Genomic DNA, 20,948 nt, shown 5'->3' with positions numbered 1-20,948 from the left:
AGGCTCGCCCCGGCCCCTCCCCTGCTGTCCCCCACCCCCGCAGCCTCAGCTCGCCACACCACCAGCGCTCTGGCCCGCCGCTCCTGCCGGGGAGCGTGGTGGCGTGGCTGGCTCTGGCCAGGCAGCAGGCTGCAATCTCATGCTGCTCTGAGTGGCATTGTAAGAGTTCAGGGAGCTGGGGGGGGTTGGATAAGGGGTAGAGGGTTCCGGGGGGCAGTCAGGGGACAGGGAGCAGGGGACGGTTGGATGGGGCAGAGGTTCTGGCGGGGGCAGTCAGGGGATGGGCGTGGGAGTCCCGGGGGGTTCTGTCAGGGGACAGGGGTGTGGATAGGGGTTGGGGCAGTCAGGGGACAGGGAGCAGGGGTGGTTGGATAGGGGGTGAGGTCCTGGGGGCGGTTAGGAGCGGGGGGTCCTTGGAGGGGGCGGTCAGGGGATGGGAATGCGGTGGGGGGTTGGATGGATTGGTGGTTCTGAGGGGGGCAGTCAAGGGGCCGGAAGTGGGAGGGGGCAGGGGCCAGGCTGTATGGGGAGGCACAGCCTTCCCTACCCGGTCCTCCATACAGTTTTTCAACCCCGAAGTGGCCCGTGGGCCAAAAAGTTTGCCAACCCCTGATCTAGAATAATCCTGACAGGTGTTTGTCTAACCTGCTCTTAAAAACCTCCAATGATGTAGATTCCACAACCTCCCTAGGCAATTTATTCCAGTGCTTAACCACCTTGAGAGATGGGAAGTTTTTCCTAATGTCTAACCTAAATCTCCTGTGCTGCAATTTAAGCTAATTACTTGTCCTGTCCTCAGGGGTTAAGGAAAACAATTTATTACCCTCCTTCTTATGACAACCTTTTACGTTCTTGAAGTTTGTTATCATGTGCCCCCTCAGTCCTCTTCTCCAAACTAAACAAACCCAATTTTATCAATCTTCTCTCATAGGTCATGTTTTCTAGACCTTTACTGATTTTGTTGCTCTTCTGTGGACTTTCTCCAATTTGTCCACATCTTTCCTGAAACGTGGCGCCCAGGACTGGACACAATACTCAGGTTGAGGCCTAATCAGCATGGAGTAAAGCAGAAGAATTACTTTCCATGTCTTGCTTACAACACTCCTGATGATACATCCCAGAATGATGTTCGCTTTTTTTGCTATGGTATCCTATTGTTGACTCATATTTAGTTTGTGGTCCACTATGACCCCCAAATCCTTTTCTGCCGTACTCCTTCCGAGGCAGTCATTTCCCATTTTGTATGTGTGCAACTGATTATTCCATCCTAAGTGGAATACTTTGCATTTGTCATTACTGAATTTCATCCTATATACTCCAGACCATTTCTCCAGTTTGTCCAGATCATTTTGAATTATAATCCTATCTTCCAAAGCACTTGCAACACCCACCCCCCACCACCACCACCACCGCCACTGCTTGGTATCGTCCTCAAACTTTAGCTAGGATCAGAAAAGAAAATCCTTCCTTGCAGTGGGTGCACTGAATCATACACAGAGAGGCACTTGCTTCAAAAAAGATGAGTTCTGAGCTGCATGAAGTTTTAAATGTAAAATTGTCAACTTTATCAAGTCCAGGCCCTTAGTGCTCACCTGTTTCACACTCTTTGCAAAGAGATGGGCTCAGAACATCAGCAACTGTTGCCTCTCACAGAGATTCGCTGACTTTCGAGGGGGAAAGTACTTGACAGACTGTTTGAATTGTGCACAGAAGTTCACATATTTCTTTCTGCTCATTCATTTCCACCTTCCTCTGTGTTTCACAATACTGTGTGATTAGCTCAACTTGCCTACCTTGCAGATATATTTAGCAAGCTGAATGATCTAAATTTGTCCATGCAAGCCCACAACCCTAACATTCTGAATCTCTATGACAATGTGGATGCTTTGATCAAAAAACCTGAATTCTGGAAGTTCACATGTGCAGATAAAGACTCCATGTGTTTTCCACTACTCCATGCATATGTCACTGATGTTGGCACAGGAGAAATTCAATAGAGCAAAATTAAAGAAATAATAGTAGATCATTTGGCCAACTTGACATCTGAGGTCAAGTCATATTCCCCCAACATTGAACACAGCTCAGCTCAACTTGACTAGGTAAGACAGACATTCATTTTGTCAGATGTTAGCCACAGTAACCTCTCTGCCAGTCAGCAAGAAAATCTTCTTGAGCTGGCCTCAGACCGTGGGCTGCGAATAAAGTTTAATGACTCCACACTAACCCAGTTCTGGTGTTTAGTACAGAAAGAGCTCACTGACCTTAGGAATCATGCTTTGGATGTTGTTACCTTTTGGGTCAACATATCTTTGTGAAGTCTCATTTTCTACCTTGACTGCCATCAAGACAAAGAGTAGCAACAGACTCAATGTAGAGAAAACCTTAATTGTTGCTGTCGCTTCACTGCCTCCCAGAATGACAAGGCTCACAAGTGAAAAGCAGACTCAAGTATCACACTGAAATGTAAGTACAAGAATTATCTTCCAGTCAATATATTTTATAATTATATGGTAAAAATGAGAAAAAAAATTTCAGTCATTTCAATTTTTCAGTAATAGCGTGCTGTGACATTTTGCATTTTTATGTCTGATTTTATAAGCAAGGAGTTTTTAAATGAGGTGAAAGTTGGGGGTACACAGGATAAATCAGACTCCTGAAAGAGGTACAGTGGTCTGGAAAGGTTGAGACCCACTGCTCTACTACACAGAAGAGCCCTGTAGGTAATTACAGATTGTAAGTTAGGCCGTGTTTTGTATAATATAATGTTGAACAGCAAGTACAAATGTGTGTGTGCACCTTAACTATAAAACAAGTTTGAATGTATGTGTAGGGTGGTTTATTTACGCAAGATGGCTTGAGTGTATGCTTAATTGTTTTGGGAAGGAGGAGCGATGGGTGGACATTGGTGCTGTGTGCATGTGTGTGTTGAGGGGTGGGACGGGTTGCCTGTGGGGTGCCATCTGGAACTGGGGTATCACTGAGCCCATTGACCACCAGATTGGGCTCCCTCTCACACTGTGCTGCTGTGACAAGTTGCAAAGCCCTCCAGGCTTGCACTTTCACCAGCATTCACACAGGTAGGGACACATCCAGCTGCAGTTACATGCAGGCTCTCTAACCACCAGCCTCCCATCTTAGGACCCCAGCGCAGTAACATCCTGCTCCTGGTCCAATCTAGCCAGTACACCCAGTCCGCCTCTCCCTCAATGTGAAGAGGACCATGTACACTTGTGGTAAGCAAGCTAAGATTTTTCCCAGACACCTTAGTTAAATGCTCACTGGTTTGGATTAAAACATAAAACAAGTTTATTAACTTCAAAAGATAGATTTTAAGTGATTATAAGGGATAGCAAACGGATCAAAGCTGATTACCTAGCAAATAAACAAAAGACAGAAACTAAGCTTAATATACTACATAGATTGGATATGAATTGCAAATCCTCACCCTAGTGATGATACAAGCAGGTTGCATATTCTTAAGGGGGCAAGCTGCACTAACTTACAGCTTGGAATCCCCAGGTGTTCTACTCACAGGCTAAAAATTCCTCTAACCTGGATCCAGCACTTGCCCCAGTTCAGTCTTTGTTCCTCAGGTGTTTCCAGGAGTCTCTTTGGCAGGGGAGTCAGTGAAAAACCTCAATTATGTCACTCCCCTGCCTGAAATAGCCTTTGCATATGGCAGGAACCTTTTGTTTCCAAGCTTGGTTCCCATACCAGCCATGCTGATATCCCAAGATGAAGTCCAGTCCCAGGTGACCTGGTCACATGTTCCTGTAGTGTCACAGCAGCCATGAATCGGAGGCCTTTTGTAGCATACTCAGGAAGGCCCCTCAGTGGGAGATAAGTTTCTTCTAAGACCTATTTTTTTCTCCTAATGGCTCATTAACCTGAATGGGCCCTTCCCCGCCAGCCATCTAGACAGAGCGCCTTTTGCCTAGTGGGTGTTTCCCAGGGGAAAACACATTTGTAACACAGATACATAGTCAATATTCCTAACTTCAGATACAAAAATGATACATGTATGCAAATAGGGTAATCATGTTCAGTAAATCATAACCTTTTCAATGCTATCTCACAACCTATCTTGCATAAAATACATCATAATTATGCCATAATCATATCATAATATCTCTGTGAAGAATATGGGGTGCAGCGTCACAAGGGGGAATAGCAGTAGCCTTATCCCTGATAAAAATGTGTAATCAACTGTTTTACATAAAATGGCTTAAACAAAACCTTCATTTTGTCTACATGGGGTGTATTAGCTAATTTTACATAGTTAGATTTCTTTTAAGTTAGGCTGTATGTATTGCGTGTTTGGTATAAAACAATCCTGAACAACAAATATGAATGTGTGTGTGAATGGGTGATTTATCTATAAAATACGTAGTGAGGTGGAGTGGCCTCCCTCCCAGGCTGACAGGGAGGAACCACGCCCCACCCTCTCGTGGGTGGAGCTCGGCCGGGTCTGCCCCTCATGCTGGAAGCAGAGGGAGGGAACAGGAAGTATAAGAGGCAGGACCTCCAGCTAAGTTGAGCCAGAATCAGGGAAGGAGCTGGACGCCTCTGCTTTGCTGCTGGCCCCTGCACCAGGGACCGAGCTGTGCCAACCTCTGCCCGTGGAGCAGGACCCAGAGGAAGAGGAGCTGCTAAGACTGCTGTTGGCCGAGTACCCCGAGGAGCTGCTGGGGCTGCTGGGTGCCGTGTACCCAAAGGAGACTGAGGACCCAGGAGCAACGAGACCCTGCAAAGAGGTAGGGGTAGAAAGTAGCCCAGGGAAACCAGACACTAGACCCGTTGTGTTGCTGAAACCACAGTCAGCATGCTTCCGCAGGATCCCCACTGACCCCGTGGCAGGATTCCCCACCACTAATAGGACCCTCGGCTGGGAGCTGGTGGAGTAGGGTGGGCCAGGGTCCCCCTGCCCCCTGCTGCCAACCCTACCCATGGGGTGGTGCCTAATCACCTTAGGCCGGACGGCCTGTGTTTGTCTGCTGTCTGCCCCAGCCAGAGAACTGGGCCATAGACTGCTACTGCTCTGCCCCATCCAGAGGGCTTGAGCCTGACTGTGTTTGCTGTCTGTCCCAGTCAGGCAGGTGGGCTAAACACTGCCAGTTGCTCTGCCCCACCCCAAGAGGCCAGGGCCCTAGACCCTTTGCTGACACTTACCATGCTAATCCCCCTCCTTTGGCCTCAACTGCTAGGTGGCGCAGCGAGGCAGTATGGCCTCCCTCTGTGGCTACAGTTATTTTGAATGTGTGTTTCCAATGGTTTCTCTGTCAAATAGGACACAAGTTGGCTTGAATAGATGCTGAATTGTTTTTGGAAATAGGGCAGAATAGGGGGTGGGCGGGTGTTGTGTTTGTGTGTTGTATGTTTTGCTAAAATATTCTTTTAAATTTATCTGTCCTTCAAAAACTTTACTAAAATTAAGAGGCCTCTGATACAGTTTAAGCCAATAGGTGCTAATTTCCAATAAATATAAAAGGCTGTGAAGAAATATATTACTAATATAATATATTATATATACTAATATACTAATATATTATATATGCTAATATACTAATATAATATATTATATTACTAATATAATATAATATATTAATAATATATTGTTCAATATCTTCATAAATGATCTGGAGGATGGTGTGGATTGCACTCTCAGCAAATTTGCGGATGATACCAAACTGGGAGGAGTGGTAAATACGCTGGAGGGCAGGGATAGGATACAGAGGGACCTAGACAAATGGGAGGATTGGGCCAAAAGAAATCTGATGAGGTTCAATAAGGATAAGTGCAGGATCCTGCACTTAGGACGGAAGAACCCAATGCACAGCTACAGACTAGGGACCGAATGGCTAGGCAGCAGTTCTGCAGAAAAGGACCTAGGGGTGACAGTGGACGAGAAGCTGGATATGAGTCAGCAGTGTGCCCTTGTTGCCAAGAAGGCCAATGGCATTTTGGGATGTATAAGTAGGGGCATAGCGAGCAGATCGCGGGACGTGATCGTTCCCCTCTATTCGACATTGGTGAGGCCTCATCTGGAGTACTGTGTCCAGTTTTGGGCCCCACACTACAAGAAGGATGTGGAGAAATTGGAAAGAGTCCAGCGAAGGGCAACAAAAATGATTAGGGGTCTGGAACACATGACTTATGAGGAGAGGCTGAGGGAACTGGGATTGTTTTGTCTGCAGAAGAGAAGAATGAGGGGGGATTTGATAGCTGCTGTCAACTACCTGAGAGGTGGTTCCAGAGAGGATGGTTCTAGACTATTCTCAGTGGTAGAAGAGGACAGGACAAGGAGTAATGGTCTCAAGTTGCAGTGGGGGAGGTTTAGGTTGGATATTAGGAAAAACTTTTTCACTCGGAGGGTGGTGAAACACTGGAATGCGTTACCTAGGGAGATGGTAGAATCTCCTTCCTTAGAAGTTTTTAAGGTGAGGCTTGACAAAGCTCTGGCTGAGATGATTTAATTGGGGCTTGGTCCTGCTTTGAGCAGGGGGTTGGACTAGATGACCTCCTGAGGTCCCTTCCAACCCTGATATTCTATGATTCTATGATACTTTGAGTAAATGGAATAAGGGACATTCTTCTAAAGATTAGTAAGGAATTATGCAGAAAAAGATCACCTTATTCCTGGCCAAAAACTGAAAACAAAGATGACTAATTGCTAAATGTCCATAGGTTTTGTAAAGATTTTGAGAGAGAAATTTCCCTGCATGCTGCTTTTGAAGTGTGGGTCATATTTCTGCAAATAAAAACTACAACACAGGGGTCGGGGGGAAAGGGGTGGGGAGAGGTAAGGAGGCAGCATATACCAGCACTCTTATTTCTGTCCTTTAAAGGGGTGGAAAATCTTTCCGCTTTGTAATGAAAAATAGAGAAATAAAATCATTACAATAAAAGGCCTACTGCCTTTGCCCATCTAAGAATGCAGAGAAAACCACATTTTAAGTTAAACAGGAATTGCTGCAATGAAAACAAGGGAGAACGTGTGGTAGTTTTAAGGCTAACGTTGGGATATACTTGGGCATAGCTCAGTGTTTACAATCACTTCCCTAAGCACAAGAACAGTCACCCACCCATTACATGTGTTCAGACTGGTGATAAGTCCAGAAATTACCATCTCAGGCTGAACCAATCACCATAACTATGGGAGTTGGGTGTTATTTTTTTTCTGCTTTCACGTGTTCACAGAGCATTTTACACATAGTGATATGTAAAGTGCTCTTTCCCTTACTATTAACAATACTAAAATTTTGCTTTTGTTTTGTTGTTCCTTTCTTCCCTTCTCTCCCCTCCTCAAACCTGATGATGGTAAACTCCACATATACAAATCACGTGATTATGTGACTACGTAATATCCGATCTTTGACTATTCTCTGATTACATTTGCTCTAGATCTTCCTTGTCAAAGTTTTCCAGCATGTCATCAGAAAATACTGGAGAATGGTCGGAGGCCTTGCGTGCAACCCCACAAATCCAAGAAATTACTAACAAGGTGAGTGGCATGCAATGAAAGATGGACAACAGAAACAAATGTAACAAGAGTGTACGTCTTTAAAGCAAATTCTAGAGAGATTAGGGAATGAAGCTTAAAACCTAACATCCAGCACGGAAAATGGAAGCCCTCTTGATTGATTAGAAGCACGCAGTATGTGGCATGGAAAAATTGCTTCGAAAGGGACTGCACTAAGTCAAGTCCGTGAAATTCTTAGATTCGTATCTGCCAAGGCCAGAAGGGACCATCTAGTCTGACCTCCTGTATAACACAGGCATAGAACTTTTCCATCTTTTAATCAATGTAATGTGTGCCATGTTAATTTTGTATCATTCTAGTTTTTTAATCAAAATGTCATGTGGTACCAAGTATAATGCCGTACAGAAGTCTAGGTCTATTACATAAACTCTATTACCTTTATCAACCAAATTTATAATCTCATCAAAAAAGGATATCAAGTTAGACTGACAGGATCTATTTTCCATAAAGCCACACTGATTGGCATTAAGTATATTATCCTCTTTTAATTCTTTATTAATCAAGTCCCATATCATCTGCTCGAATATCTTGCCCGAGATTGATGTCAGACTGGCAGGCTTATAGTGGTCTGGGTTATCACATTGATCCTTTTGAAATACTGGCACATTAGTTTTCTTCCAGGCTTCTGACCTTCTGCTTTCCAGTCTTCTGGGAGCGCTAGAGACATTCACAGCTGTGGTGCAGATAGCAATATATGAACGACAAGGTCTTCACTGCCTGATAAGCTACCAGTGCAGTTCCACTGGTAGTAGCAGTGTAGTAGTCGTAGAAGCACCTGTGTAGACAGGGTTTTAGGTGTCTTTGCAAGTGTGTCATCAAACCCTGATCTGTACAGAACTGGCTGACAGGGCACTAAAACTATCAGTGTCCTGCCTTCACTGGCTCTTGTGTACTTGGGCTCGTGGAACTGCACCGGCGGTGAATTGGAGGTCCTATTCGCTAATGCAGAGCAGCCCAGGGAGTCAAGCTTTTGTTCCTGGCTCCAGGGCTTGCTCTATGGTCCCATTACTGGGGGCAGAGGAGGGGAGTGAGTATGTCAGGGCCCCTACATGTCTCTATTTTAAAAAATAAAACACCTTGGATTTTAAGAATTCAAGAAAGTAAAAATTGGCTACTTTGTCAGTATTTTCCTGTGATTTATAATTTTGGCCTTTCTGATAAGATTTAGGGCCACTTGAAAGTTGTTTGGGCTGGGAGGTGGACATGGGACAAATACCTTGAGCCTGCCTGGCTTGGCCATGGACTTGCCGTGTGACGCTAGGTAAATCATTTCACCTCTTTGTGGTTCAGTTTCCTCCAGCTGCAAAATGGGAGGCGAATAATACTTCTCTTCCTCACATGGGAGCTGTGCGATTTAATTAATTCATGTTTGTAAGGCACATTGAGATTCTTCCTCGAAAGGCACCATAGACCTACAAAGTATGATGGCTGTTGTGTGCACACACTAGAAACGTAACAGATGGTCTCTGTCCAAACAAATCTTAGAGTCCGAGTGTGGTGGCTCTGAGCCCACCCTTCTTCATGCATCTCTTTATAGAAAGGGAGACCGGTTGCCAACAGACAAATGTCATTGAAGATTGGCTAAAATACATTAATTGACTTTATTGACTACATGTTTTTAAAGAAATGGTCAAAGTTAATTCATGAGCTCACTGGCGATCACAAGGGATTAGTAAAAAGAAAAGGAGTACTTGTGGCACCTTAGAGACTAACCAGTTTATTTGAGCATGAGCTTTCGTGAGCTACAGCTCACTTCATCGGATGCATAGCATATCGTGGAAACTGCAGAAGACATTATATACACACAGAGACCATGAAACAAAACTTCCTCCCACCTCACTCCCCCGCTGGCAACAGCTTATCTAAAGTGATCCTCAAGTAGAGCCATTTCCAGCACAAATCCAGGTTTTCTCACCCTTCCCCCCCCCCCCCCCCCCCACACATACAAATTCACTCTCCTGCTGGCAACAGCCCATCCCCCTTTGAAAGAGGGGTTTCAAAGGGGGATGGGCTGTTGCCAGCAGGAGAGTGAATTTGTCTGTGTGTGGGGGGGGGAAGGGTGAGAAAACCTGGATTTGTGCTGGAAATGGCTCTACTTGAGGATCACTTTAGATAAGCTGTTGCCAGCGGGGGAGTGAGGTGGGAGGAAGTTTTGTTTCATGGTCTCTGTGTGTATATAATGTCTTCTGCAGTTTCCACGATATGCTATGCATCCGATGAAGTGAGCTGTAGCTCACGAAAGCTCATGCTCAAATAAACTGGTTAGTCTCTAAGGTGCCACAAGTACTCCTTTTCTTTTTACGAATACAGACTAACACGGCTGTTACTCTGAAACCTGTCATTATGCAAGGGATTAGTGGTTGGTGCACTGGGACGGATAGTCATGAGACAGATGCGATTCCTGTGTCAGCCACAGAGTTGCCGTGTGGCCTGACTTTGGGGAAGTCACTTCAGTGCTCTCTGCCTCGGTTTCCCCACCTGTAATGCTGTTGCTATGTTGGACATCACTGTAGTATCCAAATGCTCCTAAAAGAGGCTCCAAAGCAGACAATTAAAATCACAGCAAATGGAAATGATGCTTTGCCAAAAGCTCTTCTGAGCTGAAAGGATTTTAACCCTGATTTCCTCAGCAGGTACAAGGCACTTTTCACGGGCAATCTGAAAGCACAAATCACGAGCAGAGATGGGCACCTCTCTCCGGCCTGTCAGTCAGGTGCCTAAGTACCTTTGTGTGCTGGGCCCTAAATCCTGCCCCTTTTCTCTCTATTTTACTCTTGGCTAATTTAGATGGCTCCCCACTCTGCCTGATGGCTTCTGGGAATCCCTTTCCTAGGCACTTAAGCCTCCCCATACAGTGCATGGGGAACCTGGGTGCTTAACTCAGGGCTAAGAATTCCACTAGTCATCAGGGTGCTCAAGATCCCTGGTGAATCTGGCCCCAACAGCCCTTGTCCTATCGCATTGGGACAGGTCTTCTCGTAGACCCCTGAGCGTTACCTTCATGTCTGTCCTAAGCCTAGCTGAGGCCAGAAACAACAGCCAACAATACATTTGATCAGGAATGTATTGCTTATTAAATCTCCTTGTCCTACATCTGCCGGGAATGAGCCAAGGGCGACAAACTGTCCATTTGGGGACTAGGCAGCTGGCTGCTTGACCTCCCTCAAAGGGATGGGCCCTCTCAATAAATAACTCATGGGTAAATAGTGCTTGGAGGTTGGGAAGATCATGAATGGGGAGGGGGGACAGAGTTTATTTCTCTAAGACAAGGACAGCAAGTGCTGAGGTGACACTTAATTCAACACTTCCACGGAAGTGGAAAGCCTGGGTATAGTGCAATGACTCTGCTGAAAGCAGCAAAAGGGGAAGGTTCCTGGGAATTGGGTTAGTCAAGAGAGGGTCAGGCAGGCAGGGTGTGTTGGGATTCTGGCAGGAGTGCAGTGATTGCAGCATTCGCCTTGTGAGTGTTAGCATGTGAGGAACTAGACCAGCTGCTCCAGAGCTGAGACTGTGACACAGAGCTGAAGCTGCTCCAGAGTTAGATGCTCACACAAAAGATGCTGCATCAGTGTGGAAGAGCAACGCAGAGGGGCCCCCAATGAGACATACCACAGAATTGAACTTTGGCCAATTGCCTCTACTGCACGAATGCATTAAGATGTTAAGATTGTGCACTAACTTCTTTTGAACTGTCTCCCCCCCCCGCGCACACACACCAAGAGTTAAACTGGAAACTACTCTGTTATTGTTAATAGGAGCTGTTTAAACTAGTGAGCCCAGGGTATTTGCCCTTTTCTGGCAGCCTTAATACATTAGTATTTAATTGGTGCTGTGTGTCAGAGCTTTTTGAGACCCAGTAGCTGTTGCAGCCCACGATGCCTCACAGCTGAAGTTTCTTTAATGCTTTCCTCTGAGACACGGACCATCTGGTGTGCTACCAAGTTCTGTATCTGAGAAGGGCTGATGTACCACAGCACTCCAATGACCTCATCAGGTGAGGCTGATCATAGGCATCTTAGGGAAAATTTTCAAAAGTGACTTAGTTATAACAGATATGAAACTAGCCAGGACTTACCTCCTGGAATTAAGTTGAAGTATTTTAGGCATTCATTGTATTAAAAATGCAAAAGTTGATGTAGTATTGAGGGATTGTAAATAATTCCATGGGGGAGGGGAACAACAGCCCTCCAGGAACTAAGAACTGTGGGGGATGGTTAGGCAAATTCACTCAGGTAGTAACACCTTCAGAGAGGTACCACCAGCTGGAGAGAAGCTTGCATTTACTGGTACAAACTGGATTCTCCACAGACCAACAGACAAAAAAGGGATTTTTGGATAAATAGCCTGAGTTTTAACTGACTCATGGCCTTTTTTCTGATCCAGCAAAGGGAACGGACCTTCCGTTCAAGTGGTGGGGCACAATCCTTGTGGAAGGACTTAACTTACCAGAGCCCTAGGGTGGAGATAGAGTTACCTCTGGTGAACTTGCTAGCGAGTTTGTATATTTTCATTGTGTTAATGTTTTACCTTAAGAATAAATGTGCCTGCTTAGAAAGAGCTGTGTGATAACCTGTCACTGCCGGCACGCCACTGTTCATAGCCTGTGGAGAGAAAGCAGCACCGAGGCTGGTCTGTTTAGGCAGTCTGGCTTGCTGGAGATATGGCAGGGTAGCTCAAGAAGCTGTGCAGCCTGAACATGCTGGTCAGGAGGGAGAGAGACATGGGCCTTTGACTTTGCCCAAGGGAGGTGACGGTTGAGGAGCTGGGGGACTCGAGTGGGTGCCCTTGGTGGACACAAGGGGGGACTGCAGGTGCAGTTGCCCTGAACTGTCACAGTTGGTACTTAGCCTTGGAAAAGGTCATTGATAATGTCACTGTCAATTCACTGATGAGCTCTAAACCTCCCTTCGCTTCAGCTATATATTACAGTGGGAAACACTCCTTATTCCACATCATATTTTTGAAGTACTGGCACTGAACAAGTTTTAAAAATCCACAGCATTTAAAGTTGCTCCTATGCATAAACATATCTACCTAAATCTGCCTCCCACACAAAGGAGTCTTGCCTTTGCCAGCTGGCTGTTAGCTATCTCACACAACCAGCCCGTCAGCCACTCAGGCACCCTCCTCTGGGCTGTGCCAGCCCTTCCGTTGCCCTGCAGATTGACAAATAGATACACCCTAGCCCCTGAGTCCCTTCAAAGTGTCCCCCTGTGACATCCAGCCCCTGATCCCCAGATACCCACAGAAATTCCAGATCTTCCATTCCAAAAGGAACAGTGGACCCCAGTTTTACCTTAGATTACTACTTGTGTAGCACACCCACCACTTGAGTTCACTTTCAATAAAACAAAAAAAAATATATTTAAGGAACAACAGATTCAAATAGGCACAAGTGTTACTCCTGGGGAAATTCTGCACCAAAAAATTAAAAATTTTGCAACAAAGATTAAAAATTCTGCTCACAATATTTTAAAATTCTGCAAAATTCTGCATATTTTGTTTGTCAAAATAACACAATATAATCACACTAGTTTCAATTATTTTCGTCATTTATTTCAAAATGCCTGTCAGCAAGTATGTCTGTAACCATACAGACAACAAAAAAGATTCAGGAAATGTTTTTTGACCAATAGATTCCTTACTAGGCATATTAATACAGAATGCTGAGTAATAATTCATTTAAACTACAATAGAGAACCATATTTCCCGCACCCCTCAGAAGCAGTGCAAAGGCTTGGCGAGTCAGGGGTAACAGAGGAGGTGAGGGAGAGGGAAGTAAATTGCTGGGAAGGAGGCTGGATGTGAACTTGGAGAGTTGTTGGGTATGGGTGGGAAAAGTATGGAATAGTTTTTTTGAGGGCTCGGGGAGGGATTGTTAGGGAGCTTCCCCATGCAGACCCTGATTGACCCCTAGCCTCTCCCTTTCAGTCAGACACATCTGCCCCTGTCCCCATGTACTCCTCCACTCCCATGTGTCCTTGCACCCCCATCCACATGTGTCCCTCCACCCCCACTCAGACATCCACTCCCCCATCCCCATGTTGCCCTGCACCTCCTCCCTCTGTCCCTGTGTGCCCCCACCCAGCCACTCTCCTGTCCCTATGTGTCCCTGTATCCCTTCCCCTATTCCCATGTGCCTCTGTGCCCCCACTCAGCCACCCCTGTCCCTATGTGTCCCTGCACCTCGTCCCCATGTGTCTCTGTGACCCAATCAACCACCCCCTGTCCCTATGCATCTCTGTGCCCCCACTCAGCCACCTTTTGTCCCTATGTAGCTCTGCACCCCTCCCCCATCAGGTGGCCCTACACCTCCCTCCCGCCTGTGGCCCTGTGCCTCCACTCCCATTCATCCCCTGCCCCAGTATGTCCTCCCCCAAGAACCTTTATGAGCCCCTGTCTAACCCCTCGCCAGCAACCCATGCTGTCTGTCTCCCCAAAGCCACTATCTCCTGACCTGGCCTGACAGGTGCTGCAAAGAAGGCAGGCTCTTTCTCTTCCATAGCTGACTGGGAGCTGCTCCTGTGTTCTATCACCACAGCACCCTGTGGTGGGCAAAAGGAGAAACTGGAGAAGTTATTTTCTGCTGGGACCTGCTGCTGTTCCTATGCCACAGCGCCCTCTGGTGGGCAAAAGGTGGAAGGGCAGCAAGATTGCAGCAGAAGCTTTTTTCTGTGCAGAAAAAAATTAAAATATGCATGGCTCATTAATCATGCAGGCATGCAGTAGCGCAGAATTCCTCCAGGAATAAAGTGTGAGTGATGGAAACAATTGGTTCCATATAAAAGAAAATCTTAAAACACTTATTAATAGTTACTTTTCCTATTTAATAGAAAAAATTCTCACCACACAGTTCAGGCTTTTACAGCATTTGTTAGCCACAAAGATCCAGTCTTGCAGGAAGCTCCCCCACTCATCAAGGTGCCACCTCAGTGAATGGATGTAGAGTGTCTTTCTCCACCCTGTGATATACTGAATCAGTCTTTTGTTTTTATCCACAGACAGGGCGATCCACTCACTATCATATTGTTCCTTTTCACTTGCAACTGGTTTTGATGCTTGGTTTGTCTTTCATGATTTCCCATTGCTTTTCTGGGTTGGTGCCAAGGCAGACAATAATGCAATATATAATCGGCTAGCCCAGGACAGGTGAAAATTCCCTCCTGCTTGAATTGGCTATGACTGAGACATATTATTCTCTGGTGATTCACTTTCCCTCCAAAACCATAAGGGCATAATTTTCAATATAGCTAAATTAATCCTTAAATATCACCCATGGAAACATCTCACAATGCTTATGGGTATTGATGTTACAAATTTTCAACAGGGACCTCACATGCTACCCTTCATGGATAAATACCATGAAAGCAGTGTGTTAGGTGTAGTGAGTTTGTCAGGTCTGAGACAGGAGTTGCTTGTAAAGAACAGTGAACCCTTTGCCTGTTGGCACCAATGGGCCTCTGTGTCACAGTGACCTAGTGTCATGTGATGGCAAACTGCAGGTGGTGCCTCCTTGAGGAGGGAGCTGGGCCAGACAGACTCTGAGGGCCAGTGGATGGATATGGGTTTTGGTGGGAGATGTTTGCAAAGAGCAGGAGCTTCAGGTGAGAGGTATTTCAGGAAAGGCCAGGCAGCAATCCTAGTTTTGGCAGGGCTGTGAAGCCTGGCTGCAAGGAACTGTGGAGCCTAGCGAGTAAGACTGGAAGATCTGAGTTGAGTTGAATGGTTTATTAATAAGCAAGGCCCAAAGAAAGCAAATCTTGTATGCTGCATGTAGGTCTATGTGCATTCTGAGAAGGGGAAACAGAGGCAGTAGACGTATGATGAGAAGGGATATGCTGACCCCATTACAACACCTAACCCTCTTTCTTTTTTATAGGTGAAGCCACAGCTGGAAGAAAAAGTGCATAAGGAATATACAGTCTTTGAAGCTGTAATATATAGACAGCTGAAGCTGTGTGGTGAAACACACTACCTCATTAAGGTGAGTAATCAATGTAGGATGGAAGAAGTGGGGGATTTTGTCACGTGTTCTCGTTGAAGAAGAACGTAGGGGTCATTTGAAGTGGCTTAAGGCAAGATGTTCAAATAGTGAGCAAACACTGCAGGGAAAAGTCCAATATGACTTTTAATCAAGGTAAGGATTATCTCTCATGTGCCTGTGCAGTGCCCTGCTATCACTTGTTGGGTGCTATTTCTCTACAAGAGTAGAAAAGAAAAGAAGTCTTCATTCAAGACTCTCCAATTGCTTTCTCAACTCTCATCCTTAGAGCTGGCCTTAGCTGTTGTTTGGGCAGGCTGGAAAAACAATGGCTTTTACTTCCTGCTGTCTCCATTCTCTTTTGAGAAAATAGAATCCTGATCTATGGTACCCATCCCAAACTGTTGTGAGCAATTTTAAATACAGAGAGAGAGAGAATGTGTGTGTGTGTGGGGGGAGGGGGGTAGAACCTTTCACAACCTTCCGCTAGGTCACAGAACCTAGGTCACAACCTTCCGCTGCATGAGTACAATCCAGCCACTAGTCCTTTCAATCCTAGTGATCAGCTTATATTTTCCAAGGCTCGCTCTTAAGGAAAGGGCTAGAAACCCCTTTTTAATGGTAGCTGAGATTTCCCCCTTTTAATGGTAGCTGAGATTTCCCCCTTCCCTAATGTTTCCCCAAAACAGGTGATCTATTTTCACAGGCTGCCTGGGGCCCAGAGGCCAAATCTGCTCCTTCTCTTAGAGAAATGATGGGTCTTCTTAGCTCTGTCATTGTGAGAAGGCCCTGTCAAAGCAGTTGGGTTTTCACTGTGCTCTGAACACTCCTGGCCCAGGTCTCATTCTGATCTCCTGTGGCAATGAGTTCAGTCCTTTAAGACCATCTGTTAGGAAAGTTAACATAAGAACATAGGAACATAAGAATGGCCCTACTGAGTCAGACTAAAGGTCCATCCAGCCCAGTATCCTGTCTACCGACAGTGGCCAATGCCAGGTGCCCCAGAGGGAGTGAACCTAACAGGTAATGATCAAGTGATCTCTCTCCTGCCATCCATCTCCACCCTCTGACAAACAGAGGCTAGGGACACCATTCCTTACCCATCCTGGCTAATACCCATTAATGGAGTTAACCTCCATGAATTTATCCAGTTCTTTTTTAAACCCTGTTATAGTCCTAGCCTTCACAACCTCCTCATGCAAGGAGTTCCACAGGTTGACTGTGCGCTGAGTGAAGAAGAACTTCCTTTTATTTGTTTTAAACCTGCTGCCCATTAATTTCTTTTGGTGGCCCCAAGTTCTTATGTTATGGGAACAAGTAAATAACTTTTCCTTATTCACTTTCTCTATACCACTCATGATTTTATATACCTCTATCATATCCCCCCTTAGTCTCCTCTTTTCCAAGATGGAAAGTCCTAGCCTCTTTAATGTCTCCTCATTTGGGACCCGTTCCAAACCCCTAATCATTTTAGTTGCCCTTCTCCGAACCTTTTCTAATGCCAGTATATCTTTTTTGAGATGAGGAGACCACATCTGTGTGCAGTATTCAAGATGTGGGCGAACCATGGATTTATATAAGGGCATTAAGATATTCTCCGTCTTATTCTCTATCCCTTTTAAAATGATTCCTAACATCCCGTTTGCTTTTTTGACTGCCGCTGCACACTGCGTGGATATTTTCAGAGAACTATCCACGATAACTCCAAGATCTTTTTCCCGATTAGTTGTAGCTAAATTAGCCCCCATCCTATTGTATGTATAGTTGGGGTTATTTTTTCCAACGTGCAAAGTTTCCCACTGGATTGTCAATGAGGGCAGCTACTTGAAGGACTTGGATAGAGAGGTTTTCTATGGTATCTGGGCATTTCAGTGCCTAAATTCTAGGCACCTAGTAACCTTGTGGAATTCACAAACCCTGAATTAGGTGTTCAGGTTCCCTACAGAATGGATGGGGAAAGCGAGGTACCTAAGACTGGATTCACAAAAATCTGCTCACTGACTGAGGAGCTGCCTAAGTTAGCCAATAGGAAATACTGAGGAAAGGGCTTTGTGTCCTAAATCATAGAATATCAGGGTTGGAAGGGACCTCAGGAGGTCATCTAGTCCAACCCCCTGCTCAACGCAGGACCAGTCCCCAACTAAATCATCCCAGCCAGGGCTTTGCCAAGCCTGACCTTAAAAAGCTCAAAGGAAGGAGATTCCACCACCTGCCTAGGTAACACATTACAGTGCTTCACCACCCTCCGAGTGAAAAAGTTTTTCCTAATATCCAACCTAAACCTCCCCCACTGCAACTTGAGACCATTACTCCTTGTTGTGTCATCCACTACCACTGAGAACAGTCTAGATCCATCCTCTTTGGAACCCCCTTTCAGGTAGTTGAAAGCAGCTGTCATATCCCCCCTCATTCTTCTCTTCTGCAGACAAAACAATCCCAGTTCCCTCAGCCTCTCCTCATAAGTCATGTGTTCCAGTCCCCTAATCATTTTTGTTGCCCTCCGCTGGACTCTTTCCAATTTTTCCACATCCTTCTTGCAGTGTGGGGCCCAAAACTGGACACAGTACTCCAGATGAGGCCTCACCAATGTCAAATAGAGGGGAAAGATCACGTCCCTCGATCTGCTGGCAACGCCCCTACTTATACATCCCAAAATGCCATTAGGCTTCTTGGCAACAAGGGCACACTGTTGACTCATATGCAGCTTCTCGTCCACTATAACCCCTAGGTCCTCTTCTGCAGAACTGCTGCCTAGCCACTCGGTCCCTAGTCTGTAGCGGTGCATGGGATTCTTCCGTCCTAAATGCAGGACCCTGCACTTGTGCTTGTTGAACCTCATCAGATTTCTTTTGGCCCAATCCTCTAATTTGTCTAGGTCCCTCTGTATCCTATCCCTACCCTCCAGCGTATCTACCACTCCTCCCAGTTTAGTGTCATCTGCAAACTTGCTGAGGATGCAATCCATGCCACCCTCCAGATCATTAATGAAGCTATTGAACAAAACCGGCCCCAGGACTGACCCTTGGGGCACTCCGCTTGATACCGGCTGCCAACTAGACATGGAGCCATTGATCACTACCCGTTGAGCCCGACAATCTAGCCAGCTTTCTATCCACCAGTCATCCGGGCCTTGATTTCCACTCTGATGGTGGTTTGCTTTGGGTATGGTCGTTAGCTCGGCAAAGATCCAACAAAAATTCCAAACACATCTTCAGCCCTTTCTGTAAACTTAAATAGAACCTTAGACCTTGGAAAGTCCAACAGGAGGATTTCTTCCCACTACATGCCTCTTTCGTGGCTTTAATCAACTGACTTCTTGTACAGAGGCTGATGAAAAGTCTCCTTTTTTCCAACTTTCTTTGCCCTTTCTGAGAGTCTTTGAAAACTGCTATGGCCTTCTTACAGCAAAAAGGGGGTTAATTTTTTCACTGCCAGACTAGGCATGGGATCTGAGTGAAATCAATGAGAGTTTCCCATTGGAAAAACTGATGAAAAACTTTTGGGTTTAATCATCAGATTTTCTGAAGGCAAACTCACATTGACTTCACTCAGATCCCCACAGTTATGTGCAAAAAGCAGAAGATGAAGGAGTTGAGTGGGAAGGATATGTTTTGGGTATAAAGACTTTGGCCTAAATTCAGTCCAGGCATAAATAGGTGCAATTACCAGAGCAACCAATGGAAGTGGCATTTGTGAATACCAATGGAATTTGGCCTTGTGAATGTGGAATAAAATTTCTACTTCCACTGATCATCAGGGACACACTACCATGGACACAAAGGCCTGTCTCTGTTCACACATGTGGTATGAAATGGGACAGTCTCTATAGCTTTAGGGTATTGAAGGATAGTGGGTGTGATTTAGTTCTTATTTTGTAACTATTCAAAAGTTCAGCACTGCATCTCCCCAAAACATCCTTTCACTGGAATCTGCTTAGTCCATGGTTGTCCCATTCTCCTTGTCTTTCAGGTCTCCGTCAGGAAGATGCCTGATGAGTGTGTACACTTGTACGTGGTACAAGCCTTAACTCATGTCCTACTGGAGCCAGAACTCATCAAGTATCAGCTGAATAAAACCATAGATGATCCACTGGAGCCATTTTGATTTGAGAGGCTTTGGATGGGCTCTTCTGTTGCTCTTTCTGCAGACTCCCAGCTCATACCGCCAGTGCCAATACATGAATGAAAATAAAATTAATCTGATTTTGAAATTTAAGTTTGTGTTTCCATGTTGCATGTAACAGAAGGGTATATTCATTCCAGCAGTAACTGCTGCTAACTTACGATGAGCCTGTAAGGAAATGTGCTGGATCTACCCAAATACCAACGGTTCAGCACCACATTTCCCCAAAACATGCCTCCATTAGAAGCTGCTTAGTCCATGAGCTTGACTGTCCCACTCTCCTGCTTTGATGCTTTCTACTAATACTAACCTAGAGAACTAGAAGAATTCTTCTGCCAACTCTGCCTTAAGTAAATCTTTCACAACTACCACATCTCCACTGCAATCATAAGAAAAAAGTCATCTAACTGGACACCGCACAGCGGAGAAAACCACACAATGGATCATTCCATTGGTTGCTTCAGGGGAAAAAAATCAACTGTGAAATCCTCAGACATGCATTACATCCACCGCAGTCTCTGTACTGCTCAGGGGATAGTCCCTAAAATCCAAGCACCAGATAGTGATCAAACCAGTAGACAAAGGGTGGCACTATTGTAGTCCCTAATTGCCATAACTGTGTCAACAAGACAAACAGATGGGTCTCTGACACCACCTACTATAAAGAGCTAAAAAACCGCACCCCACACCATAAGTCAGACAGGAATTTAAAGACACTATCAAATCTTTCCCCAAACAGCTCCAAGAAAAGTGCTATAATGTCATCCCCCACAAACCCTCCCCATGGAACTTCTATCTGCCTCCCAAGATACCCAAACAGGGGAACCCAGGCAAACCTATCGTATCTGGCCCTGGCACTCTCACTCAAGCAAATTCAAGATTCTCACAAACCATCCTCAATCCGCTCACCACCGCAAGTTTCCTCCAAGACACTACCAAGTTCCTCCAGAAACTCTGCAACATTAACAACCTCCCCCAGAACACCATCCTTGCCACCATGGATGTCAACTCCCTATGCACCAGCATCCCCTCACCATGATGGCATCACTGCCTGCCTCAAATACTTACAGAATAATGTAAAGCTCTAAGAAATGTACCCAACACATATAGCCAAACTCATCCATTTTACCCTCACCCACAGCAACCTCATATTTAACAACAAACACTGTCCAAACCATGGGAATAGCCATGGGTACTACGATGGCTCCCCAAAATGCCAGCGTCTTCATGGGCCACCTTGAGGACGAAGAAGTTCTGGAAAAATACACCATAAAAGCCAATGACATTTTCATCCTCTGGATGGAT

The 20,948-nt window shown here is 45.5% G+C and overlaps 1 protein-coding gene across 2 annotated transcripts; it reads left to right on the top strand.

The window, feature by feature from the left end:
* The first annotated feature begins 1,357 nt into the window (after nucleotides 1-1,357).
* LOC119567163 (leukocyte cysteine proteinase inhibitor 1) lies at nucleotides 1,358-19,736 on the top strand. Of its 2 annotated transcripts, XR_006291121.1 has the most exons (5): nucleotides 1,358-2,463; nucleotides 3,139-4,754; nucleotides 7,402-7,501; nucleotides 15,420-15,524; nucleotides 19,491-19,589. XR_006291121.1 is itself a non-coding variant. In XM_037910327.2 (4 exons), exons 2-4 carry the CDS (start codon nucleotides 7,427-7,429, stop codon nucleotides 19,623-19,625), a joined length of 315 nt encoding a protein of 104 aa, XP_037766255.1. In that variant the 5' UTR covers nucleotides 4,176-4,754; nucleotides 7,402-7,426; the 3' UTR covers nucleotides 19,626-19,736. The 2 variants fall into 2 exon arrangements, 1 of the variants encoding a protein (XP_037766255.1); XM_037910327.2 differs by lacking the exon at nucleotides 1,358-2,463 and having other exon boundaries at nucleotides 4,176-4,754; nucleotides 19,491-19,736.
* Nucleotides 19,737-20,948: the final 1,212 nt, after the last annotated feature.

The sequence above is a fragment of the Chelonia mydas genome, chromosome 1 (genome assembly GCF_015237465.2).
Source record: "Chelonia mydas isolate rCheMyd1 chromosome 1, rCheMyd1.pri.v2, whole genome shotgun sequence".
Lineage (NCBI taxonomy): Eukaryota > Metazoa > Chordata > Testudines > Cheloniidae > Chelonia > Chelonia mydas.
This window is presented reverse-complemented; position numbering and strand designations above follow the sequence as displayed.